Genomic DNA, 27,496 nt, shown 5'->3' with positions numbered 1-27,496 from the left:
TGCCAAGCTCATGAGGTAGCTGTGAGGAAAGGGTCCTGTAAAACCCACACAGCATTGTAAAATCACATAACAATCAAAATTGTCCAGAAATGGAACTCTGCCCATTAAGATAGCGAGTTCCTCATCACTGAAGGTGCTGGTGGCCACTTGTTGGAAATGTGATGAAGGGGATTCCTGTTTACGTAGATCAGGGGTTCTTAACCTTGTTTGTGTCCTGGGCCCCTTTGGCAGTCGGGCTGGCAAAGTCTGTAGTCCCCATCTCTGAATAATGTTTCTAAATGCCTAAAATAAAATACTAAGTTTACAGAGGAAGCCATGACAGGTATCAACATTTTATCTGAAACATGTTCACAGACTTCAGGTTAGGAACCTCTGATGTAAGAGTCAGAGAGACAGCTGGCCCTGTGGCACTTAGGTGACTCTCTCAGATGACAAGTCATCAAGCAGTTATTAAGCACCTACTGCATGCCAGGCATGGTACTGAGTGCTAGGCATCCTCAGAAAGGCAGAGGACAGCCCAGAGGAAAGATCCTCGTGTTCATGAAACCTGGAAAGGCTTCTGGCAGAAGGTGGGATCCTAGCTAAGACTTCAGGGAAAGCCAGAGGACGCAGATGAGGAGCAGAAAGCAGGGAAAAGTAATAAGTATTTTTTTTTCACATTAGTCATGTTTTAAGAAAGAATTAGAAACAGTAGGAGGAACCACAAGAAAGAGAAAACAAAACAGAAGAGAACGAAAGATCAAATAGTATGCTTCGATCTGCATTTAAACTCCATAGTTCTTTCTCTGGATGTGGATAGCATTTTCCATCATGAGACTTTTGGAGATGTCTTCAATCCTTGCTTTGCTGGGAAGAGCTAAGTCCCAAAGTTAGTCATTGCACAACGTGGCTGTTATTGTGCACAACGTTCTCCTGGTTCTGCTCACTTCACTCAGCATCAGTCCATACAAGCCTTTCCAGGTTTTTCTGAAGTCTCTCTGCTCATCATTTCTTATAGCACAATAGTATTCCATTACATTCATATACCACAACTTGTTCAGCCATTCCCCAACTGATGGGCATCCCCTCAATTTCCAATTCTTTGCCACCACAGAAAGAGTTGCTATAAATATTTTTGTACATGTGGGTCCTTTTCCCATTTGTATGATCTCTCTGGGATATAGCCCCTAGAAGTGCTATTGCTGGGTCAAAGCGAATGCACATTTTTATATCCCTTTGGGCATAGTTCCAAATTGCTCTCCAAAATAGTTGGATCATTTCACAACTCCACCAACAATGTATTAGTGTTCCAATTTTCCCACATCTTCTCCAACATTTATCATTTTCCTGTTTTGTCATGTTGGCCAATCTGATAGATGTGATGTAGTACCTCAGAGTTGTTTTGATTTGCAGGAATAAGTATTTATTGAGCACCTGCTGTGTGCCAGGCATTGTGCTAAATGCTGGGGATACAAAGAGAGGCAAAAGACAGTGCCTGCCCTCGAGGAGCTCCTAGTCTGAGTGGGGAGAGAACCTGTAAACAGCTCTGTAGAAACAAGATAGAGACAGGAGAAGTAGGGGGTAATCCACAGGAGAAAGGCGCTCACATTAAGGAGGAATCGGAACAAGCAGGTGGGATTTCAGCTGGGAAGCCAGGAGGCGGAGATGAGGAGGGAGGGCAGCAGGAGAAGGTGCCCAGAATTGGGAGGGGCCACTGGAGCATAGCAAGAAGCAAAATGTAGGAAGACTGCAGAGGTAGGCAGGGCTTTGAATACCTTCCCTGGCAGAGAAGGGGCCATCCTGCACTGGCAGAAACCCCCACGCACAGCCAGCTCCCCAGCGTCTGGGCTCGGAAGGACTTTGGCCCTGGTGCTACCTCTGAGCTCCCTCCATCCATTTGCCTTCCTCCCTCCAGGGTGAGGTCCTGGACATCCTCGGGCTCGCTGCGGCACTCCTCCTCCTCCTCTTCCCAGCCTGAGCGCAGCCAGAGCCCCTCATCCCTGAGCACCACCTACAGCCTGGACCCCATGCCCAAGTTTGCCTTCTCCTCCGAGGATGAAGGCTGTAGCCAGGGCCCTCCGAAGCCGGAGAGGCCAATTTTCGTGTTAGGGGAACCCGAGGAGCCAGTGAAAGAGACGGCCAAAGCATCTGCCCTCACAGGTGGGTGCTGACCCGGAAAATGGGTACAAGATGGGTGGGCTGGGCAAACCTCCATTCTGCCCTTTCTCCTCACTTCCCCCAAGATGAGGCGGAGGATCACTGCTGTTTCCCATTGCCCCACAATGGCTGTTGGAGCCTCCTTGCAGCCCAGGGCGGGCTGGGTCCCGCATGTCTTCTTATTCCCATTTTCTAGATGGGGAAGTTGAGGTCACCCAGCCAGCAAGTGTCAGAGGATAGAGTTGAACCCAGCACTTCCTGACTCCAGGCCTAGCCTGCTGTCCGCTCTACCACGTGTGTGGGATGGAGGAAGGGGTCTTGGCCTTCCTGGCTGATACCACTGAGAGCACTCAGGGCCTCCCCCAAGGACCCCAGCCTGTGCTCCGGCGCAAGGGTCCGCTCATGCCGATTGTCTGCCCCTGTTGCCATTCATATAGCCGACGGTTCAAGCCTCAGCCACGTCCGATTACGGAGCAATAGCACCGGAGCAAAGAACTCCACACCTCGGGGCCTGGAAGGCGGGGGGAGCCGGCGCCTCGGCGGCCAGAAGGAAACACCTGAGAAGCAGAAGACATCCGGGGGCCGGGTGCCCAAGTCGGCCTCGGTCTCGGCCCTCTCCCTTGTCATCACTTCAGGTATCACCGAGCCTGTGAACTGCATCCTCCTTCCCCCACCATCCCATCCCAGCCCACCTTCCCTCCTCCCTGTCTGAGCGCGTGGCGGAGGGGTTTTCTGGGCTCCGAGGAATCATGGCCCCAGGTGACCTTTGTACAATGCCTTGCTGCTTACAAAGCTCAGCTTAGCTCAGCACTGGTTTTGTTCAGTCCCCAGTGAGAGAGGCAGAGTGGGAATTTGTGGCTTAAAGAATCAGTCGATGGATAAACAGTTATTTTATGTGTCAGGCACTGTGCTTAGTACTGGGGATACATAAAGAGGCAGGAAGTTCTTGCCCTCAACAAGCTTACAATCTAACGACAAGAAAAAACTTGTTCTACTCGGCCTCTAAGGAAAGAACCAGGAGCAGAGGGGTAGAAGTCTCCTGAAGGGAAACTACTTAGATTTGATGTCAGGAAAAGATTGCTACAATACAAGCCTTCCCAGAGTGGAACAGGCTACCCCGGGGCGGTGCACTGCCCCTGTTGGGGGTCTTCCAGCAGAGGCTGGGGGGCCAGAGAGGTCATAGCCAGGGTTCTTTTGGGAGAAGGCTGGGGCTCAGTCTTCCCAAGCCCCGAGGGTCCTTTCTCACCCCAAAATTCTGCTGCTCTATGAAATCAGAGTATTTAGAATGGAAAAGAACTCAGGGATGACCTAATCCAGACCCCTCCTTTTACAATTGAGTCAGGAGTCCCTGAGAGGGGAAGTGACTCATCCCCGTTTTACAGAGGAGGACCCAGAGGCTCAGGGAGACTTCAGTCGCTTATTCCAGAGGTCACAGAGTGAGTCAGTGCCCAGGCTGGGGGTCACAGCCTCAGCCTTCTGACCGAGGCGCTGTGGCTGCTTAATGGTCTGCTCTGGAAATGGCGTTCTGGGCTCACGGATGAATCATGGATGAGAAAACAAGCTCGTTCCCAGCCATAAAGGGCAGAGTCGCTGTTTTCCTTCCTTCCCTGCTTTCATCCTTTTGTGTTTACATGTGGTAGTAGGTCTGTGTGGTATTTTCCCAAAGCAGAATGTAATCTCCTCCAGGGCAGGGCCTCCTCTGTTTTGTCCACGTGTCTCTGCTCGGGGTCTGGGGCTGGCGTTAACGAAGGCTTGTTGAATTGAATCCCCACAGACGACTGCAGTAGTGGGGCCCTCATGAGTCCCATCTCCCCCCATTCCCTCTCGTCCAACCCCTCCTCCCGGGACTCCTCCCCGAGCCGAGACTCCTCCATTGGCATCGCCAACCTGCGGCCACCCATCATCATCCACAGCTCTGGCAAGAAGTTTGGCTTCAGCCTGAGGGCCATCCGTGTCTACATGGGCGACAGCGATGTCTACACAGTGCACCACGTGGTCTGGGTGAGTCCAGAGAAGCTGGGTGTGATGAGGAACGTACTAGGGGAGATTAAAATGTAGAGTGTCAGCTGGGAGGGCTCATAGAACCCAAAACGTCAGAGCTTGGAGGGTCCTTAGAACAGAAGATGTCAGGGCTGGGAGGGTCCTTAGAATGCAGAATGTCAGAGCTGGGAGGGTCCATACAACCCAAAATGTCAGGGGTGGGAGAGCCCCTAGAACACAGGATGTCAGAGCTGGGAGGGTCCATACAACCCAAAATGTCAGGGGTGGGAGAGCCCCTAGAACACAGGATGTCAGAGCTGGGAGGGTCCATACAACCCAAAATGTCAGGGCTGGGAGGCTCCTTAGAACAGAAGATGTCAGGGCTGGGAGGGTCCTTAGAACACAGGATGACAGAGCGGGGAGGGCCCTTAGAACACTGAAGGTCAGAGCTGGGAGTCAGTAAACGCTTATGATTTATCTTCCTGCTGGTCTAGTGATTAGGATTTGGCACATTCGTTGGCCACAGTTTGATTCCTGGTCAGGTAACTTTCTTGCAGCTAGGTGGTGTAGTAAATAGAACACTTACTAGCTATGTGACCCTAGGCAAGTCACTTAACCCTGTTTGCCTCAGTTTTCTCATCTGTAAGATGAGCTGGAAAAGGAAATGGCAAAGCACTGCAGTGTCTCTGCCAAGAAAACTCCAGATGGGGTCATGAAGAGTCATATAGAACAGAACAACAGAACATTTATGAAGTGCTTACTATGTGCCGGGCACTGTGCTACATACTGGGAGAGAAAGGTGACAGTCTCTGCCCGTCCTCAAGGAGCTCAGAGTTTAATGGGGAAGAAGAGCTGCAAACAATGTGTAAACAAACTAAATACAAGATAAATTGGGAGTAATCCCAATGCTCAGTGCAGGGCCTGGCGCATAGAAGGTGCTTAATGAAGTTTATTGTGTCATCAGTACCTGGGAAGAATCTTAGAGACCACCTAGTGCAATTCCATTTTTGTAGGAGGAAAGTTAAGCTCCAGTTGGTACAATATCTTGTGCCCAAGGTCTACTGTCATTAGTGCTGGAGCAAGGCCCAGAACCCTCATCCCTTGACTCCTGATTTCAGGCTGTGTCTCCTGGACCATAATTGCTTTCCAAGATGTGCATAAAACCCCTCTCTGGTAACAGCCTTTGTCACTCAGACGACATGTGAGAAATCCAGTTCATTGCCTTGAAAACTCATTTCAGATGTCCAAGAGAAGTTATGTCTTTACTCCATATGTTATATATGCCCCAAATAGAATCCACCCTGAATAACCAAGAAGATTGAATATCAGTCTTGGAAATAACAGAATGTGGAATGTCAGAGCTTGCATTGACCTTACACCATGAAATGTCGGAGCTTGCATTGACCTTAGAACATGGAATGTCGGAGCTTGCATTGACCTTAGAACATGGAATGTCGGAGCTTGCATTGACCTTAGAATGTAGAATGTCAGAGGCAGAAGGACCTAGAATGAGTTAGATGGAAAGGGGCTTTAAGGACCATACGGGCCAGGAGTTCATAACTGCCTTTTGTCCTGGCTGCCTTGGGGCAGTCAGTCTAGTGAAGCCTATGCACCCCTTCTTAGAATCATGTGTTTAAATGCCTGAAACAAAATATGTCAGCTTGCAAAGGAAACCAGAAGTTAGTGAAAATAAAGGCATAATTTTTTTTTCTCTTCCAAGTTCACGGACCTCTGGCCCCCAGGTTAAGAGTTTGAATCAGTCCAGCCTCGTTTTACAGCTGTGTGAGAAATGAATATTTCTTTCTTACATTTAGTAACCAATTATTGTATTAGAACCAAGGCTTTTCCCTTTTTCTTCTTCATCCAGAAACCAACCAACGCGGGAAATATTTTTTAAAGATTTACCCAGAAAATATTGATTCTCCCTATTACCAAGGCAGGTGATATGGAAATTGATGTTTCTTTGACCAAATTTGAGTGACCTAAATCATGTACCCCAACATAGCCCATCTCCCATTTGATTAACCAATCAGAGTTTAGTAGGACCCTTTGGGAACACTCTTTGATGGGCATATGAACGGTGAACCTACCACCGTTGGGGGTCTTTGGTCTAAGACAGCCAAATGACCTTCCTTTTATTAATAACCTGCTGGCATTATTAATAAAATGATTAAATTACCCACAAACTATGCCTCTCGAACTTTTTAATAATCACAGTTAGGATAACTGAGGCCCAGTGGAAAGAAGTAATTTGCCAGGATTCTTTTTTTAATTAATTAATTTACTTTTAGTTTTCAACATTCACTTCCATAAGCTTTTGAGTTCCAGATTTTCTCCCCTCCTTCCCTCCTCCCACCTCAAGACAGCATGCAGTCTGATATAGGCTCTACATATATATTCCTATTAAACACATTTTCACATTAGTCATGTTGTAAAGAAGAATTATAACCAATGGGAGGAACCACAAGAAAGAAGAAACAAACAAAAAAAAGAAAGAAAATAGTATGCTTCGATCTTCATTCAGTCTCCAAAGTTCTTCTTTCTGGATGTGGATAGCATTTTCCATCATGAGACTTTTGGAGATGTCTTAGATCCTTGCGTTACTGAGAATAGCTAAGTCTGTCAAAGTCAGTCATTGCACAACATGGCTGTTACTGTGTACAACATTCTCCTGGTTCTGCTCACTTCACTCAGCATCAGGCCATATAAGTCTTTCCAGGTTTTTCTGAAGTCCACCTGCTCATCATTTCTTATAGCACAATAGTATTCCATCACATTCATATACCACAACTTGTTCAGCCATTCCCCAACTGATGGACATCCCCTCAATTTCCAATTCTTTGCCACCACAAAAAGAACTGCTATATTTTTGTACATGTGGGTCCTTTTCCTGTTTGTATGATCTCTTTGGGATACAGCCCTAGAAGTGCTGTTGCTGGGTCAAAGGGTATGCATAGTTTTATAGTTCTTTGGGCATAGTTCCAAAATGCTCTCCAGAATGTTTGGATCAGTTCACAACTGCACCAGCAATGCATTAGTGTTCCAATTTTCCCACATTTTCTCCAACATTTATCATTTTCCCGTTTTGTCATATTGGCCAGTCTGATAAGTGTGATGTGGTACTTCAGAACTGTTTTAATTGGCATATTCTAAATCGATAGTGATTTAGAACATTTTTTCATGTGATTATAGCTTTTAATTTCTTCATCTGAAAACTGAATATATACTTTGAGCATTTATCAATTGGGGAATGAATTGTATTCTCATAAATTTGACTCAATTCTCTATATATTTTAGAAACGAGGCCTTTATCAGAGACACTGGCTATAAAATTGTTTCCCAGCTTTCTGCTTCTCTTCTAATCTTGGTTGCATTGGCTGTGTTTGTACAAAAACTTTTCGGTTTAATGTAATCAAAATCATCCATTTTGCATCTCATAATGTTCTCTCTCTCTTGTTTGGTCATAAATTCTTCCCTTCTCCATAAATCTGGCAGGTAAATCACTCCTTGCTCTCCTAGTTTGCTTCTAGTATCAACCTTTATATCTAAGTCATGTACCCATTTTGAGTTTATCTTGGTATATAGTGTAAGATGTTGGTCTGTGCCTAGTTTCTGCCATATTTGCCAAGATTCTGCAGTGAATTTAGTATCAAGCACTTATTAAGTGCCTGCTATGTGCCAGGCACTCTGCCAAGCACCAGGGGGTACAAAGAAAGGCAAAATCCAGTCCCTGCTGTCAAGGAGCTCCCAGGCTACTGGGGGAGACAGCATGCGAACAGCTGTGTACAAAGAAGATCCACACAAGCTAGATTGGAAATGACCTCAGAGAGAAGGCCCTGAGGTTGAGATGGTGGCCATCAGAACTGGAGACTGGGCACGTTTAATTCAGTTCGGCGAGCATCTGTTACGTGCCTGTGTGTAAGGCACAGTGCCATGCCTGGGCAGAGAAAGGCAAAAGAACTCTTACTGGGCTGGGTCTCCTGCCCTTTTGTTGCCGTTTTGCTAGGTAGGGCAGTGTTCCTGCAGGCATCTTCCCCCTCTTCTCAAGAAAGTCTTGAACAGGGTTGCTTTGGGTCGCTAACCTGCCCCTCTTTCCTTCAGAGTGTGGAGGAGGGCAGCCCTGCTCACGAAGCTGGACTGCGGGCTGGAGACCTCATCACCCACATCAACGGAGAGTCGGTGCTTGGACTGGTTCACATGGACGTCGTGGAGCTGCTGCTGAAGGTATCTGCCGCCCACACCCCTGTGAGGCCTGAGGCGTCCCGCTGGACCCTGGGGACTCCAAGGCCGAGGGCACTTGGGATCAAATGGGGGCGGGCCTAGGCACATGAAGAAGTGACTGAGAGGAGGGCCACGGACAGGCGGAGGCAGGGCACTGTGAGAAACAGGATCACTTTCACGTGGGGATGAGAAGGAGCCAAGGAAGGGGGGCCTCGAGGTAGCGGCATCTCGATAAGCTGTGGAGGGACAGCAGAAGATGGGAAGGGGCAGGATTCCATGCCAGGAAGGTAGTCACATGGGCAAGGGCGTGGAGAGAGAGCAGGACCAGAGTGGCAGGAAAGTGGAGAGGGATGCGGAGGATGGACGGGGCTCTGAATGCCAGAGTCAGGAGCTAGCCATCAGCCACGCTTCCGCCTTCGCAATCTGTCCTCCAGAGCAACAGTAAGATCTCCCTGAGAACCACAGCCCTGGAGAACACCTCCATCAAGGTTGGCCCGGCCCGGAAACACAGCAACAAAGGCCGGCTGGCCCGCCGGAGCAAGAAGAGCAGGAAGCGGGAGAGTCAGGACAGGTGCGCGCTGGGCGAGGGCAGGCACGCGAGCTGCAGCGAGGCACCTGGGCGGTGGGGGGTGGGGCGCCAGACAGGGGTCCCCGAGAAGCCTTCCCAGCTCCCTTCCGTCGGAATGGCGTCCTTCTGAGATCCTCTCCCATTTGTCTGTGTCTTGTTTGCCCGTAGATGTTTGTGTGTCATCTGCCTCATTAGACTGGGAGTGCCTGGAGGGCAGGCCCTATTTTTTGAGCTTTTCTTTCTTTGTTTTTTGTCTTTTTTTCTATCCTCAGTGCTCAGCACTTTTGAGCCCTGTTAAAGACCTTACTTAGCTCGAAAAGGCCAAAGTCTCGCACTGCATCCTGGGCCATCTCCAGGTGTCCTGATGAATATCTGGCCACTGGACCCAGATGGCTCCAGAGTAGAAAGTGAGGCTGGTGACTTTGCACAGCCTTGCTTCACTGTAATCCACTTTACTTGCATGTCATGGCATCACCTCCCTGACGTCTCTTTCTTTCTTTCTTTCTTTCTTCCTTTCTTTCTTTCTTCCTTCCTTCCTTTCTTTTTCTTTCTTTCTTTCTTTCTTTCTTTCTTTCTTTCTTTCTTTCTTTCTTTCTTTCTTTCTTTCTTCTTTCTTTCTTTCTTTCTCTTTCTTTCCTTCCTTCCTTCCTACCTTCCTTCTTCCTTTCTTCTCTGTCCGCATAAGGTTTCACAACCCTGCGGGTACTCTGCCCAAAAGGGATGTGAATTTTAATCTCTGAAACTTTTTTTCTTGTTTTCATTTTTTCTCTTAAAGACCAGCCTTAACCCCAAATCACTCTGGTACACAGCCCTGCCTCGCATAAATCCCATTCATTTGCATATCATGGCATCACCTCCCTGATGTGTCACGGTCCTCTTCGAGGACGAAAGACAGACACCAAGCAACCTGGAGTCAGGCAGGCTTGCGTTCAGATTCTGCCTCAGACATTAGCTGTGTCGTCCTGGCCAAGTCTGCCTCAGTTTCCTCTGTAAAAGGGGAGTGATATAAGTAGCTCACCTCCATAGTCGCCATGAGGATTAAGTGAGATAAAATATACAGAGTTCCTTGCAAACCTTCCAGTGCTGTGTTGTGCTCGTCTTATCGTAGGTCTCTCCTTCATCTCTCAAGGTACCAGGACCACCCTTAGGTCTGAGCAGGGTTTCTAATGGTTTGGAGCTGGGGACCTGAAGGCTCAGAGTTCTAGATCTTGGGGGAAGTCACTTCCTCTGTTTGGGCCTCAGTTTCCCCAACTGTAAAAAAAAACAGGGGAGGGGGATTTTTAAAGCATTTTCTAGTTTATAGCCTGTGTTCTATGGCCCCTTCTTACTCTAGTGACCGAGCCTCAGGAAGGTGAGTGGTCCCAAGACCTTGCCCAGGACGGCTCAATTTAGGGAATTGGGGATGTTTGCCCGTGGGCAGCTAAGTGATGCAGTAGATAGAGCACCGGGCCTTCAGTCAGGAAGACCTGGGTTCAGATCTGGCCTAAGACACGTGCAAGCTATGTGACCCTGGACAAGTCACTTAACCTTGTTTGCCTCAGTTTCCTCATTGGTCAAATGAGCTGGAGAAGGAAATGGCAAAACACTCCAGTATCTTTGCCAAGAAAACCATAGAGGGAGTCACGGAGGGTTCAACACTACTGAAACAATTGAACAACCAATTACATTCCTTAACTTGTATAATCTTCAGGTGTGCATGTTGTACTGGGCCAGTAGGGGGAGCCATAGCTCACACAGTGTCAAACCTGGAGTCAGGAAGACCTGAGTTCAAATCCAGCCTCAGGCACTTAGTAGCCGTGTGACCCTGGACAAGTCTCTTCACTTCTTGGTTTCCTCATCTGTAAAATGGGGATAATTACAGCACCTACCTCTCCCAGGGCTGTTGTGAGGATCAAATGAAATGATGTGTGTGTGTGTTTTGGGTGAGGGCAGTTGAGGTTAAGTGACTTGCCCAGAGTCACTCAGCTAGTGAGTGTTATGTATCTGAGGCCAGATTTGAACTCAGGTCTTCCTGACTCCAGAGCTGCTGCTCTATTTACTGCGCCACCTAGCTGCCCTGAAATGATATTTTGAAAGTGCTTAGCACAGTTAGCTGCTAGAGTAGGTGATATAGAAATGGTAGCTGTTATTATTATAGGTATTCAGATAAGGAAACTGAGGCTCAGAGATGTTGAATGGTTCGCTTGTGGTCGCATACGTGGCCAGTGAGTGTGGAAGGTAGGATTCAAACCTGTTCTCACCTGACTCCCAATCTACTACCGGTAACTTCCCGTGATGCCACTCTGCAAACCAGGGTCTCCTCCCCTTTGTTGTATCCAGGCCCCTTTGGCAGTCAGTCTGGGGAAGCCTGCGGATGGACCCCTCCTCAGAATAAGGTTTCTAAATAATTGAAGCAAATGCCACATTTCAGGGAGCGGTTAGTGACAGTAAAGGTGTCTTAACTTCACAGATTCTCCTGAAATCTGTCTGTTGTTTGTGGACCCCAAGTGAAGATCTCCTGCTCTAAACTGTCTGTGTCTCCTTTGATTTTCACACCAAAAAACGCCTGGAAGGGACCTTGCAAAGTAATCCAGTCCAGCCTGCCTCCTTCCCTGCTTTATTTTCTGTGCAAAACACTTCCTTATGGGGTTTCTCAGAGCGAGGCGGGTGTTGGGAGGAACAGGGAGAGCGATTTCATAAGCTCTGAAAAAGAAATGAGGAATCTGTGGTTTTAAAGCGATGGGTCTTGCTCAAAATAAATCTCTGGCAGAAGTTTGGAGCAGGGCAGGGGCCCTGATTCCTCAGGCTCTGCTGGCTAACCCAGCAGGGCCATTTATGGTGCTGCCTCCAGGCTGTCTGCGATGACCCTGTACCGTCCAAGACTGCTGAGAACCAGCCTCCTCCAGAGGACACAGCTGTGCCCAGGCATCCCCCAGAATGTCACCTAGATTCCTTCCACTGCCTCTGAGCACTGGGGGCTGCCTGCCTTGAAACTTGCTGCATAACTGCACAGAAAATACAGTTTTTTTCAACACTTCAAGCTAGGGGATGATGTCATTTAAAGTAATTTACATGCAGAGATTTGCCCTGTCATAATGTAAAATGATACATTCAGAGATAGGCCTGAGAACTTGGAGTGCCAGGGATAGGCCCTTAGAGTGTCAGAGCTGGGAGAGCCCTTAGAACCCAGAAAGGTAGAGCTGGGAGGTCTTTTAGAACACAGGATATCAGCGCTAAGAATGTTAAAATATAAAATGTTAGAGCAAGAAAGACCCTTAGAACATAGAATAAAGACTGTCAGGGCTAGAAGGGACCTTTTAACTTAGAATACAGTGCCAGGTCAGAGTGCACTTAGTACAGAGAACATAGAATGTTGGAGCTTAGAGACTATCTTGTTTGGGAGTTCTTAGAGATTTTAGGATGGAAAAAATTAAATTACATCTTTATTTTCACTACCTTTTGGTTTCTTTTATAATCCTATGAATTTAATTTTATGCCTTTAAAGTCACTCTTAGAATTGATCAATCCATCTCTGGGCTTCCTCAGACCTCCAGAGGGACCCATGTCACAAAAAAGTTTAAGAATTCCAAAACGATGAGGAAACTGAGGCCCAGAGTGGGAGAGGGACTTAGGATAGTCACCTGTGTTCTGGCTTTCACAATCCCCGCGTCCGTTCCAGTTTTAGCTGGGGCTTATTTCTTACTCTCTGACATGGGCACCTCATTTGTTCTTCTCTGCCTTTGAAGGAGGAAGTCTCTCTTTAAAAAGATCTCCAAGCAGTCAACGATGCTGCACACGAGTCGAAGTTTCTCTTCTGGGCTCCACCACTCCCTGTCTTCCAGTGAGAGCCTTCCTGGCTCTCCAACCCACAGCCTGTCCCCCGGACCAGCCACCCCCTGCCGCAGCCCTGCTCCTGATGCCCCTCCAGGTACCAAGCGGCTCTTTCCTGTTTGCCTGGTGGTGTCTGGGAAGGAGGGAAGGATGCTCACTGGACTTGGGACCCACCTGGCGTTTGGGTCCACCTCTTCTTTTTCTGTTTATTTGCCAGTTTAATCGGTGTGTCCTGTTAGTGTGCAGATCTTTGTAGAAAACTCCAGATTGAGGTGGGTGGTTAGCTGTTACTAGCGGCACGCTTCTGAGCTCTGAGGATGTTTGCCTTCCTGAGCACCGTGCTCCATTCTGCCTTTTTCTTTTAAACTTATTTGTGTGGGTCTCTTGGCATGGTCTCTTGTATGCCAGCATGGACTTTAAGGTCATCCATACAAGCATTTATCAAATACCTGCTATGAGTCGGGCTCTATGCTAAGCACTGAGGAGACAAAGAAAGGCAAAAGATAGACCCCGCCCTCAGAGAGCTTACAATCTAATGACAACATGCAAAATAACCATGTGCAAGCAAGCTCTATGCAGAAGAAACTGGAAATAATCCACAGAGGGAAAGCACTGAAGTAAGAGAGATTGGAAAAGACTTCCTAGAGAAAGTGGGATTCTCACTGGGACCTGAAGGAAGCCTGGGAGGCCAGGAGGCAGAGATGAGCCGGACGTGGGAAAAAAGTTGACAAATTTATTTTCACTAAGGCTGTAACTGAAATTCCCCAAATCCTAATTTTCTTCCATTATTTCAAAACCTTATTTTGAGAGTCATTTCCTAGGCCTCACTAGGCTGACCAAGGGGCCTGTGAAACAATTAAGAATGAAGAACTTCTGCCCTCGTCCGACCCAGAACCAGATAAGAATCTCCCCCCAAACAGGGCCAGCGGGTAGCTCGCCTGCCTTTACTTGGAGACCTTCTGTCTTTTTCCTTTCTTTGAATCTCCAGTGCTTAGCATGGTGCTGGGGACGCAGTAGGTGCCAAATAGATGCTAACCAACTAACTCTAGGTAATCCAGTCAACTTTTGCATAGTTTTTTTGTTGTTGTTAGGCAGTGGGGTTAAGTGACTTGCCCAGGGTCACACAGCTAGTAAGTGTTATTGTGTGTCTGAGGCCGGATTTGAACTCAGGTCCTCCTGAATCCAGGACTGGTACTCTATCCACTGCGCCACCTAGCTGCCCCCCAACTTTTGCATAGTTTTAAGAAGGTAATTTATCATTCTCTCTTCCTCTACCCCCTAAATCCCTGATTCCTTTCACCGATTGTTATATGATACCATCCCAACCTCTTCCATTATCCATCATTCCAACCTCCAATTTTTCTACAACACTTTCACATTTTCAATGTTCTTCCTAAACCGTGGCATCCAGCACACAACGTGACCATCTCTAGATGTTGTCTGACCAGGGCAGAGTACAGTAGGCCTGACTGACGCTTCCTTGGTCTTCCGATGGTAATTCTGGCAAGACCTGAATCTAGAGCCCACAACAAGGTGGATGGATGGGGCCGTCCACATTGGCCTCATCTCCAGTGCCTGATAGCTGGCAAGATTCAGAGATTTTGTCCAAGCCATAGCTGTTCAGAAGCCTGTGGCCCAGCAGCAGACCAATACAACTTGTGTATGTCAGAGAGAGGGCTGGAACCCAGGAATTCATGAGTCCAAGGCTGACACCCCTCCTCCCCATTACACCATGGTGCCTCTCACAAGCCATCATAGCTCCTATAGGGGTAATAAACAAGACAGCAGATGACTGGCTCTGTCACCACATGTTTTAGGGTGATGTACTTGTTACCATGGATTGCCAAGCACTTAAGTGCAAAATAATTTGCTTCACTCCTGGAATTCGGATTTTCATTGCATACCATTTGAATTAGGCCTTTTGATTTCTTTCTTTTTTTTTTTTTAAATTACACATTTTTTAAAATTAATGAGTATTTATCATCTCTCCCTCCTGCCTTCCCCCTATTAAAAAAAAAAAAAGAAAAACCCTTGTAACCAGCATGCCTAGTTGAACAAAACAGATTCCCACTGTGACCACGTCCAAAAATGTGGGTCTCGTTCTGCACCCCGAATCTACCATCTAGGACTGCATCCTCCATCATGGGTCCTCTGGAGTCCTGGCTGGTCCGTACATCGATCAGAATTCTTGAGTCATTCAGTGCTGTTTGTTTTCACAATGTTGTTGTCAGATAAATTGTTCTCCTGGCTCAGCTCACGTCACTTTACATCTGAAAATGTTGTTTTCCTCATTGCTGAAAGCACAACAATATTCCTTTGCATAATTCCATGGGGGTTTTCTTAGTAGTACTTAGCGGCACTCCTTGCCATAATTGTTCAGCCATCCCCCAGTTGAGGGGACCCCCGGATGGCATCATTCTTTGCTGCTGTACACATGGTTCTTTTCTGGGGTGTGTGTGGGGCAGACCTGGTTTCTGGACCAGTTTTGATAAATCCCGTTGGCTGTGGTTCACAGACCTCCTGCCCCGTCTTCTCTCCTTGGTGCACCATTCTGTGTTCATACATCACCCTCCCCACCAACAGTGTCCAGCATGTGGCCCCTTTTGTGTCTTAAACTCTACTCCAGCTCCTTTCAGTCAATCAATCAGGACACATCTATTAAGTGCCTACTGTGTGCCAAGCACTGAGAATGGCTGGCCTGTCCTTCGCACCCCAAGACCCATGGCAGATGGAGGCAGCGAGCAGAGGCAGCTTAGAGGCGGATGGGGTAGCAGTGGCTTCAGTGCCTTCTCCTCCTTGCCACCCTTCTGTCTTCGGACAAGTCAATCCAGTCCAACCAGCATTATTTTTTTGTTTTTGTTTTTTGGCTAGCCAGTCAGGGTTAAGTGACCTTCCCAGGGTCACACAGCTAGTGAATATCATGTGTTTGAGGCCACATTTGAACTCAGGTCCTCCTGACTCCAGTGCTCTGTCCCCTGTGTCACCTAGCTGTCCCTTCTGCGAACATTTGTTATGTGCCACGCTCTGGAGTAGGTGCTGGGGGTACAGCAACAAAATGGAAAATAGCCACTGACCTCAAGAGATTCCATTCTACCACAGGATCCGGTACGTAGTACAGATAATTATCAGGGTGATGTTTTGAGGAGGGGACTAGTGCTAGGGCCAATTGGGGAAAGCATCTTGTGGGGTGCTGAACACCAAAGGCCACTAGGGGGCGCAGCGGCTGGAGCTCTGGACTTGGAGTCAAAAAGACTTGCGTTCTGATGCTGACCAGACGCTTTGTAGCTAAGGGAACCCTTCTGCCTCAGTTTCCTCATCTGTGAAATGGAGACAGTCATAGCACCTCCCTCTCCCAGGCTCGTTCTGAGGGTGAGGCAATTTTTGCAATGGGCCTTACCGACTGTTGAATGCTATGTAAATGTTAGTGATGAAGATGGCGATGGAAGGAAGCCGGGGATTTTTCAGAAGCAGGGCTGGAGGGGGGGAGTGTGTTCCGGGCACAGGAAGCGTCTGGGCAGAAAACAAGTCTAGAGAGAGAATGGGGGACAGCAGGTAGAGAGCCATTCATTCGAAACCTGGAGTACATCCAGGGAATCCTTGGGGCAATGGAGCCGAACACACAGGCCTGGGCCAGACGATGAGGGACTTTCAGTAGCAAGCAGAGGCATTAGGGAGCCACCGATTATTCCTGAGGTCTCCTTAGTTTTGTGGGCCTCGGGTTCATACGTGCAACAAAGAGACGGGACTAGATCAGGGATGGGGAGCCTGCCGCCTCAAGGCCATGGGGCCTTCTGGGTCCTCAAGTGTGGCCCTATGACCGGATCCAAAACAATCCCGGGGAGTTTTCTGTTAAAGTTTGGATTGAGTCATAGGGCCACACTTGAGGACCTACACGGCCCCATGGCATTGAGGCCTCAGGTTCCCCACCCCGGTCTAGATTATTTCTCAGGACATGTCTAGCTCTAAATCTGTGATCCTGACTTAGAACTTCTCTAGAAGCAGCTTGGTGGTGCAGTGGATAGAGTTTCAGGCCTGAAGTTAGGAAGACCTGAATTCAAATCCAGCCTCAAAACACTTGCTAGCTGTGTGACCCTGGGCAAGTCCCTTTATATCTATCTGCCTTGAGTTCCTCATCTGGAAAATGGGGATAAGAAAAGCACCTCTGCCCAGGAGGGAGGTTGTGAGGATTAATAGACAGTAGTTGAAAAACACTTAGCACAGTGCTTGGCATGTAGTCGGCACTTCATAAATCCTTCCTCCCTAAGGATGTCTCTCATTGTCCAAGGCCACCCTGTTCATTCACACATGAGCTGTTGCTTCCACTCATTGTTGAGGTGTGGTGACAAAATCACCATATCCAGGCAGCCCGCCCTCCTGAGGTCTAACCCATCCATATCGCTCCGAAGGGCTCAGCTTGGGTTCATCGGGGGAAAGGCACGAGGAGGAAGGGTCCCTGGACCCCCAGGGAGGCTCGCTGGAGAGGACGCAGCTTGTCAGAACATACATACCCTGGGTCTCTGCCTTCTCTTGGTGGCCTGGGTCATTGGGGAAGGGGCTTGGCTTGGGTTCCCACTCTTGGTGTTTCTCATTTTTCAGATACTGCATCTCCACAGAGCACTTCACCGTCCTCCAGCACTCCCACCTCCCCAGCGGGCCACATCCGGCCTAGCTCCCTGCACGGGCTGGCCTCCAAGCTAGGGGCCCCACGATATAAAGTCGGTCGCCGGAAGTCAACGAGCAGCATCCCCCCATCGCCGCTGGCCTGTACTCCATCCCCAGGACCCCAGCCCCCGTCGCCACAGAGGTCTCCATCTCCTTTACCAGGTTACCCCAAAAATCTCTATGCCTTCCAGGGTAAGACCTTGTCCCCCCCGATGATCACCAGGCAGACTTCTCGGCCGCGAAGTGCCGAGACCCCCCGATCTCCTCTCCTGAAGCGAGGGCAGTCTGCTGACAAAATCGCCCCCTCCTTGGTGGAAAAGAAGCCATTGGGGGGCCGTAAGCTCACCCTTGAAATGCCAGCAGGAGATGGGGATGGCATCGAGGAGACATCCTTGCAGGCCACCACAGGGGCTGGCAGTGGTGGTCCCGGAGACCACGGCCGGGTGAGCTGGGGGAGAGACTGGGCCGCAGACCGCCACGAGCGGGATCAGGAGGTGGTGGTCATGCGGCGCCTGAACCTCTCAGAGCGCCGAGACTCGTTCAAAAAACAAGAGGCCGTCCAGGAGGTGAGCTTCGATGAACCCGAGCCCGCGGGCTCAGGGGACGAGGACTCCTGCGGGCAGGAGGGCCAGGCGGAGCCGAGGGGGGCCACGGCCAGGGGCGCGTGAGCAGAAGCCCCCGCCTGTCCCCCAGATCGCCGTGCAGGGCTTGGAGGGCGAGGTGCACGATCCAGGCGCGGCGGAGTGGGAATGTCAGGGCTCTTATCCTCCTCTCCAGCTGCTGGCCAAGGTCTACACTGAGCAGACGGACGGGACCAAGGCAGTCGAGTACAAGAGTCTGTCATCCCAGCGGCGGAACAGCAGGGACCTCCGGGACTTGAGCTCAGGGCAGCAGCCCCCCAGGGTGGGCCGAGCCCTTCGGGGCCCCCTGCAGGCCACCAAGTCCCTGCCCATCCTTCAGCTCTCGGGAGGCCAGGAGCGGGCAGGACCTGACCCTCGAGCTCCCCGAACGAGTCCTCGAGATGCCAAGAAGAAGGATGGGGACCGGCGCTAAAAGCCACACCCGAGATGGGAAGTCACAGGAAGAGGTGCCTGCCAGCCTGTCCCATGGGGGCTCCCAGGCCTCTGCGCCCCGGCGAGGACCCCCAACCCCTGCCCATCCCACCCACTCTGCATCTGCCTCTCAGATTGAGTCAAGTCGATGCATGCGTCCTTGTGACAGGGTACGGGAGAAAGGAAACTCGCCATCTTCCAAAAGCCACGAACCTCAGGAAGAGCTAGCCTTTGGGATGTGCCCATTTGGGGTGGGAGGAGGGAATAAAGCAAAGAACACCAGACCCAGCTCAAGGAAACCACGGACCTGAACAAAAACCACCACCAGAAGTTTTTTTTCTACGAACTGGAAAGAAGTCTCCTTATTTTTGTAGCGTGCAGGCGCTGTGGGTGAGAGAAGGCCTTTCCTCAGCCGGTCGGGCACTTTTGTAAATAGCTGTGAAGGCAGATCCCTACAATTAATTTATTACTTTTATAAGCTAAGATGAGACTTGAGCACAGAGCTTCCGTGAAGGCACCGTGACCCAGGGGTGCTGTTTCCTCACCCACGAGCAAGGAACAAACCCTCTGGGTCACTCCTGTCTGGGGTTTTTCTATTTTTTTGGGTGGTGGGGGGAGGGTTTGGTTTTTAACTCTTGCCTCAAACAGTAGCGTTGTCCCAGTGCCCAGGGGTCCAGCGAGGGCTCGTGGGTGCTCCAGATCTGGCTGTGATGGAGTCAGGGAAGGGCTGGATGCTGCACAGCTGTCTCCCTCCCACTGTCACCCACCTGCTGTGGGTGGGAGGGGAAGGGGGTTCTTTCTGCTGAAGTCAGAAATCTGTTCCCTGGCCCTGCTCAAGGGTGGGCGGAAGGTCTGCCTGGCCAAAGGTGTTTGGATCAGGCTGTATGATTCAGACGCAATAGAACAACCTTCCCCTCCCCCAAAAAAGCACCCGGTTTTCTCTTTTGATGAGATGCCTACCCACCCCACCCCCAGCCCCATCCACATGCACACTCGCAGCAGAAATGTCAGAACTGCAAACTTGCCCTAAACTGTTTGTCATGGACTGTAGCTGCTAATTGTAGGCCCCTTCTCTATGTTCAGTGACCTTAAAGAAGGAAAGATTAGGGCTGGAAGGATTCTCTTCTCTCCTTCCTCTCTACCCCGCCACCCAAACTGACCCTGCATGTTTACTGTAAACCAGCACTTTGGGAGAGCCCTGGGTTTAAGCCTCTGGGGATACCTTCTGCCAAAACACAAGTTCTCATGGGATGTCAGAACTGGGGTGTGATTTCCCTGGACGGTTTTGGAGTCACTGAATAATGTCAGAACTGGGAGGGCCCTTAGAACACAGGATGTCAGAGCTGGAAGGGCCTTAGAATACAGGGTGAGAGAACTGGGAGGGCCATTAGAACACAGGATGACAGAACTGAGAGGACTTTTAGAACGTGGGATGTCAGACCTGAGAGAACCCTTAGGACACAGAATGTCAGAGCTGAGAGGAACCTTAGAATCCAGAATGTTAGAGCAGGGTGGGAGGGCCCTTAGAACACAGGATGGCAGAACTGAGAACTGAGAATGTTAGAGGTGATATAACTTGCCCGAGGCCACCTAGTGGTAGAGCTGGGCCTAGAACCTGACTAGAACCCTGCCTCCCAGCCCTGGGATCTGTTCCCTCCTCCAGCAGTGCCCCATTACTACCAGAAGCCAGCTGGAAGTTCCCCTGTGCTTTGTTTTTCTCTAGGTCACCCCTGCAAACCCTGCATCAGTATTCCCCTTCTCTGGATCCTTTGGGGCGTGGGGCTTCTGCTCTCACTCACTGGTTTCAGCCTGTGTTTCAAGTGTCTAAACTTCCAAACATCTCCTTGTGGAGAAAAAAAAGGCATGGGGACGTCTGGGAATAAGACCGCAGTCCTATAACTTAAGACATTCTTATTCCAAGATCCAAGTCACTGTCCTCTTTAATTCACCTACCTTACCTTTGTTGACATCTTTCCTAGCCCATCTTGTCAGGACCAGAGGGGTATTTTAAGCAGCGATGCCTGTGGGACCAGAAGGGAAAAGCCAGACTCCCTGTGGAATGCAGTCCAGCCTCCTCTGAAGGGTGAGAGCAGAGATTCCCATCCCCAGAGAAGGCTTCTCTTCCTGTAGGTTGGCTTGTAGGAGGCCACAGTCCTGAGCTGGGCTTTTCCCCGTCATCCCAGCTTGGCCAGAGGGAGAAGGCCGGTTTTGTTCTCTCCTCTCGCTTCTAGGGAGTCAAGCCTGCCTCATGATAGCATTAATTACACTCCAGCAGGGAGTGGGCCCTCAAAACCTCAGCTGAAAACGTGGAATTTCCACCATCCAGGATGTTAAGATTGTGGATTAGCTCTTCGGGTGGTTGTTTTTAAACTGTTTGAGATTTATTTGCGGGGTCTAAAGGGCCTGAAATTCCTTGACAGATCTCGTATACTTGGGAGTGCAGGTAGTAAACAGAAAGTCAAGAAGACCCAGGCCTTTTCTGGCTTTGTGACCTCAGTTTCCTCATCTGGGGAATGAGAGGAGTGGGCTTGATGAACTTGAAGACCCTTCAATCTCCAAATCTAGTCCTGCGATCCTCCATGCAGGTAGCCCCTCCATCAACATTGGTAACCACCCCTCTTAGTAGATGATGTTGTAGCTAAAAAATGGGTCATCTTGGGGCAGCTGGGTGGCGCAGTGGATAGCGCACTGGCCCTGGAGAACCTGAGTTCAAATGTGGCCTCAGACACATAACACTATCTGTGTGACCCTAGGCAAGTCACTTAACCCCATTGCCTAGCCCCCCCTCCCCAAAAAAATGGGTCATCTTATGGCCAACCTTAAGGTAACAGCAGACCCATAGTCCACCAACACAGCCTTTTCAGCCTGTTAGCACCCGCAGACCCCAAGGTCAGTCCTACGCCAGAAGGTTCTTACTGAATCAGCTCACTGGGGGAGAACCGAGGGTATCCCTTCTTTGGCCCCACCAATTTAAACCTCTTGGTTCCAAAGGGAACGATTGGGAAGGAGTAGACTTTGACCCTGTTAAGGTTAAGAGATGCATCTTTAGGGGCAGCTAGGTGGTGCAGTGGATAGAGCACCGGCCCTGGATTCAGGAGGACCTGAGTTCAAATTCGGCCTCAGACACATAACACTTACTAGCTGTGTGACCCTGGGCAAGTCACTTAACCCCATTGCCTAGCTAAAAATACAAAAAATAAAACCAAAGAGATGCATCTTCACTCAATAGAACCACTGGTATTTATTAAGGACTTGTGTCCCTAAGCTCATAAACAGTGAGACCAGTCCTTGCCCTCTGGGAGCTTACATTCTTCTGAAATAAACTCAGGTTTTTGAATGAGCTCATGGCCCCAAGCTCTGAGTTCTCTGCCCTCATAGCCCAAAGGAAAAGGCCATTGAATGTCAAGCTTTGGTTTTCTGGAATAGGAATGTTCAGAAAAAAAAAAATGAGGCAGGGCAAGATAAGGGTAAGCATGTATAAGTTTCCCTGTCAAACAGATTTTTGCCTTTTTAACATCTTTTTCAATTCCTTTGCCCTTGGCCCCTGTTTGAGCTTGAGGACATGCATTCTGCCCTCTTTAATTATCTGAATTCGGATAATGCTTTAGAATAATGTGAGTTCCTGTCTTTTTTCTCAGCAGCAGGGGAATAGATGGAACGAGGTTCCCCTTCTCCCTTTCAATTTGACATTTTACTTCCCAAGATGTAAAGCATCAATGGGGGTTTCCCCTGTGGTCCTTAGTGGAGCTGGAGCCAGGACTCTCCATGCTTCCCCAAACCACAGTCCGTCCCTAGGCCCATAGTCAAAGGCACGAGTGAGGAATCTTCAGCCTTCAGGCCACATGTGGCCTTCTAGATCCTTAAGTGTGGCCTTTGACTGAATCCAGATTTTACAGAACAAATCCAAAGGATCTGGACTTAAGGATCTGGACCACCTGCAGCCTTCACCACCCCTGGTCACCCCCATCGCCTCTGGTTTTCCCAGTGGCTGGGACCTAGAAGAGCTGAAATAGCCCAGGGTCAGTCTCAGTGACACCATGAGGAATGACCTTGCTTCCTCGAATGATCTGCCCATGTTCTCACCATTTGGGTACATCCATAGGAGGTCATGGTTTTGTTGGCTCCCTCCTTGGACTGTGTCTCCTACAAATTCCCGGTCCCCACCACCACTGCTGTTCCTCCTTCTGGAAGCTAGCCTAGTGCTTGGTGCGTAGTGGATGTTTAATAAAAGAAAAATCCCAGTGACCTGGAGAGAGCTTTCCTGATGGGCTCTGCCCAAGGTCATGATCGGTAAAGCGTTTATTGAGCACCCACTTAGAAGCTCGGAAGTGGGTGAGAGGTGAGCATTAAAGGCAGTCACGGATCTCATGATGCAGCTGGGCTCAGCAGAGAGTATCTGCTCCCCGTCAGCACACGGGGCTGAGTCAGGAGGCTGGGGCTCCAGGCTACGGTTCCTCCCCTTTTTTGTATGTGGTCCCCTTTGGTGTGGTGGTGAAACCTGTAGACCCCTTCTCAGAATCATGTTTTCAAATATTTGAAGGAAGCGGGGCAACCAGGTAGCACAGTGGATAGAGCACTGGCCCTGTAGGCAGGACGACCTGAGTTCAGACCCTAACTAGCTGTGTGACCCTGGGCAAGTCACTTAACCCCAATTGCCTCCCCCACCCCCAAAAAAGAAGAAAATGTCAGGTTTCTGTTAAAGGTTAGTGAAAGTAAAGATGTTTTGTTCCCATCCATGTTTGCAGACCACCTGATAAGTGTCCACAGACTCCTTGGGGTGGGGGTAGGGGGGTGTCTGTGGACCCCAGGTTAAGAACTGCTCCAGAACCAGTTCTGCCCCCACCTTACCATGGGACCTTTGGCCAGTTACTTTCTTTCCACGGGCTTTGAACTCCCTCCCCTGTAATACAAAGGGACTGGATGAGTCCGACAGTTTCTTAACCCCTTGTGTGTGTGTCCTGACACCCCTTTCTGAGAATCGTGTTTTTAAATGCTTAAAACAAAACACAGGATTACAAACAAAACTTGACATTGAAGTGTAGCTATCAAAAGACTAAGTTTAAGTGTTCACAGATGACCGATTAAGAACTCCTCATTTAACTGATGTCTTGATGGCCTGGTGGATAAAGGCTGGGCCTGAAGTCAGGAAGACCTGAGTTCAAATCCCACCTCAGATGCTTACTGGCTATGCGATCCCAGGCAAGTCATTTCACCTCTGTCTGCCTCAGTTTCCTTATCTGTAAAATGGGGATAATAACAGCACCTACCTTGAAGGGTTATGGTGAGGATCGAATGAGGTGATATTTGTGAAGTGTTTAGCACAGTGCCCGGCACATGGTAGGTGCTTTATTCCCTTCTCACCAGAGAGAGCCCCCTTAGGGTCCATCTTCCAATATGATGATGTCTGCTGTAAACTTGTTTGAATTATGGAATGGCACATCTGGAAGGGAGAACCTTAGAATTTGCATAGAACAGAAGGAACCTTAGACTATAGAATATTAAACCTGGCAAAGAAAGGTCAGAGTTGGGAGGAATCTTAAAAAGGGTTCTCTGAGCTGAAAGTGTTGACGTGTTCCCTCTCTTGAGAGGGCTTCAGGCAGAGAGGAGGCCACCGCTTCTGGGTGTTACTGTAGGGAAGAATCCAGTGAAGCCTGAAGATGTTAGCTCAGAGATTCTGAAAGGGAGCTCCTGGCCCATTCAGAGACTTGCCCAAGGCCATGCATGCTTAGGCAGCCAGTAGTAAAGTCAGGACTGGCCTTCTGGCTCCAGGTGGGGTAGTCCCGGCTTCCTGCTTCTCTTACCATGCTGACATCTCTTTAAAAAAAAGGCCCACCCCTCTTTTCTGAGAGCAGATAAAACTGAAAGCAGCAGTAATGAGGAGAGGAATCTATTATCTATTATCCAGCAACATTGGGCTTGGAATGGGGCAAGGCTGAAAAATGTGGGTGCACGTGCTAGGGGCTTCAGGACCATCTGTAGGACAAGCTTATGACAAAGCCAGGAAAGGCTTCCTGCATCTGGGATCCCTGCTACTGGGGAAGCTCAGGATTCTGAGCTGCGGCGGGCTAAGTGTGGCATTAATTTGGGGAGCCCCTGGGAGTAAGGGGTGAACCAGCTCAGACAGGAAACAGCAGGTCAGAGCCCCGCTCTGATCAGCGGTGGGATCAGGCCTGGGAGTGAGAGACCAGGCCTCAGAAATAAAAAAAAGTTTATGATAAAGGCATGTTGGCTTTGCAGGGACTTTCCAGGGCTAGTTTACTAGCATAACCCCCATGGATCTGTTTCTCTTGAGTTTCCTTTAAAACAGGAAATAAACCATTTTTAAATGATTTTTTTTCTCCTTTGAAGCCAGGTGGTTGCATCCTTTAAGGCTTAATGGCTTAGCCACAAGTTTAATCTTGGATTCTTCCAGACCTTAGATGTTTAGCAAAGCATTTATTATGGTAGAAACTAGAACCGCCCCATCCAGCCGGGGAAAACCTTGCATTGTGACGTGCGTGAACTCTCGTGTTGTGTGACAGCAGTGTTGGCTTCCTCTTGTAGGGAGCCCCAAGAGCTCGCCCACAGAATTCCCACAGGGTCCCAGCTGACTTCCCGAAGCTTGTTCATGGACGTATAGAGGAAGTAAATCATGCTGTTGAGCAAGACAGGCATTTGTAACATTAGGTGGCATTCGGGCCTCTTCTGACCTGCAGCTCAGGAGTCCAGCTTGTATACAGTTGCTGTTAGAGGTACATCCCTTGGTCAGAGAAATGCATCATGAATGAATAGCCCACGTTCCTATTGTCTGGGACCAAAAAATGAGCCATCTGCAACTGGAGTGACCACCTTAGACATGTGAAGTGGCCATAGAGCTGGCCAGTGAATGTCAGGGGTAGACTTTAAAACCAATCTTCCTGGCTCCAGATCTACTGCTCTTGCCCCTATACCACCCTGATAACAACCCTCTCATTTTACAGATGGGTAAACTGAGGCCTGGAGGAAAAAGGATCTGCCCAAGTTCACAAGCATAGGAGCCAGGGCTAAGAAGCCAGATTTCCTGAGGACCAAGGCCTTCTCCCCATCCCCCTTTCCTTTTTTGGTTAAATCCAGAGAGGAAAAGGGGATGATCAAATGAGGAAATTCTGCCCCAGACTCTTGAGGGAGTAATTCATTCGAAAAACCTAGGAAATATTCAGCATGTCTATGGGAATTTTTATATTTTTTTCCAGCCCTTCCCCCCCCAAAAAAAAAAAGTTGGAACACAAAGAGAAATGTCTGGGCCAACATCTTGTTTGTCTTTTGGGAAAGAAACATTTCGTATAATTAAGACTTGCAATGGAAAATCCAGCAGTGAGGGAAACTCGCAGCCATGGCATAAGCTGTCTGCTTCCTCCTACGGTTTTCAGGACAAGAATTAGCCGTAGCCACTTCCCCGCTTCGGTGGCCCAAGTGCCGTTTCCCACAGCCCCTCATCCGGGGGGCCGGGTTCTTGGCCGGTCCCTCTCGGACACATGCCGCTGCCAGGGCTCTGCGTGAGTTGGTGAGCTTTGGATGCTCTCCCTGCCCCCCTCTCGTGATGGTGAGTTTCGTATGAAGTTGGAGCCGCTGCTTCCCGTCGCCCTTGTCTTCTGCGCCATTAATGTTTACATTTTGATATGCATGTGTGCGATTTCTGGGGTTACATGCTTGCCTCGGTTGTGCTGAGAATCCTGGGCACCAAGCCTTTTTACATGTCGAATTTATAGACCTGTACAGTTTGCGTTGCTGCTGATGAAAGACAGTGTCACGTTGCCAGCCTGTGTCGAGTGTGATTTTTCTAATGTGACCAAAGCCTTTGAGTAGTGTCCCCCTTTTCCCTTCCCTGCCCCCACCCCCAGGCTTCTAGGTCTGTTGGGCCTCATGCCTTTGCTCATTTCCCTGAGGTCTGTCCTCTCCCTGTCACCCAAAGACAGGCTTCCCTCTGCACAGAAGACAGAGGTCACCCTGCCCGTTTCATCACTAGCTGGCCACAGTGCATGCCTTGTCCCCCCATCTCCATTCGCAGAAGCCTGGGAGCATTTTCTGGGTTTTTGATTGAATAAAAAATTAAGACAAAAAAGAGAAGCATCTGTGTTCATTTATGCTGAGTCAAATCAATAAGCATTTATTAAATACCCACTCTGTGTATGTATGTGTGTGTGTGTGTGTGGCCCTGCACCCAACAGCAAACAGCCTTGGCTTTCTAGGCTCACATTCTAATGGGGGAGGCTGTATACAAGCAAGATACAGACGGGATAGATTGGAGGTCATCGACAGAGGGAAGACACTTAAGGGGACTGGGAAAGGCTTCTTACAAGATGGGGATTTTAGGTAAGATTTCAATGAAATGGCTAGGGAAGGTAATTCGGTGAGTCTCCTGTAGCTGGGAAGGGCCTTACAGGTAATGGAGTCAAGATGGGCTTCAAACCAAGACCTTTCTGCTCCAAATCCAGGCCAACATTCTCGTTTACAGAGAAGAAAAAAGGAGGAAGCAGCTCACACAAAGTCACAGTGAATTTCCCCTACATGAAATCCTGACAGAAGAGGAAGGTGATGCCAGGGTCCCTTGGTGGGAGAAACTCAAATACCATTCCTATAGTACGTTAAGGTTTTGCAAAGTTCTTTCTTCATAACAACCCTGTTAAGGTGGACAGGAGGAGGAGTATTATTCCCATTTTGCAGATGAAGAAACTGAAGCTCAGAGAGGTTGAAATGACTTGCCCAAGGTCACATGGCAACTCTGGAATCAGGTAATCAAAAAGCATGTATTAAGTGCTTACTGTGGGAGTTACAAAGACAAAACAATATGTAGTGCCTGCCCTCAGATGCTTATGTTCTAATGGAGGAGAAAGCATATGCATATACAAATGGAAAGTTATCTTAAGAGGAGAAAGCATTAACAGCTGTGGGGACTGAGAAGGGCCTAAAGAAGATGACATCAGGAAGCTGGGGTTCTAAATGGGGAGGGTGTTCAAGGTATGGAGAAAAGCCAGTGCAAAGGTAGAGAGGTGGGAGATAGAGCCCTTTGTATGAGGAACAGCATGTACAGGATAGGAAGAGCTTTGAA

The 27,496-nt window shown here is 49.1% G+C and overlaps 1 protein-coding gene across 1 annotated transcript in view; it reads left to right on the top strand.

The window, feature by feature from the left end:
• The window catches only part of MAST3 (microtubule associated serine/threonine kinase 3), an 83,252-nt gene extending 56,738 nt beyond the window's left edge, over positions 1–26,514 (top strand). The window contains 8 exon segments of the mRNA XM_078154158.1: positions 1,895–2,139; positions 2,574–2,771; positions 3,911–4,137; positions 8,218–8,340; positions 8,772–8,908; positions 12,631–12,812; positions 17,312–18,021; positions 18,023–26,514. Coding sequence (XP_078010284.1) covers positions 1,895–2,139; positions 2,574–2,771; positions 3,911–4,137; positions 8,218–8,340; positions 8,772–8,908; positions 12,631–12,812; positions 17,312–18,021; positions 18,023–18,430 — 2,230 coding nt within the window. The 3' untranslated portion in view covers positions 18,431–26,514.
• The last annotated feature ends 982 nt before the right edge of the window (positions 26,515–27,496 follow it).

The sequence above is a fragment of the Phascolarctos cinereus genome, unplaced genomic scaffold (assembly GCF_003287225.1).
Source record: "Phascolarctos cinereus isolate Bilbo 61053 unplaced genomic scaffold, phaCin_HiC Scaffold_4;HRSCAF=312, whole genome shotgun sequence".
In the NCBI taxonomy this organism is placed as follows: Eukaryota; Metazoa; Chordata; class Mammalia; order Diprotodontia; family Phascolarctidae; genus Phascolarctos; species Phascolarctos cinereus.
The sequence above is the reverse complement of the archived record's forward strand: the minus strand, read 5'-3'. Positions and strand labels throughout refer to the sequence as shown.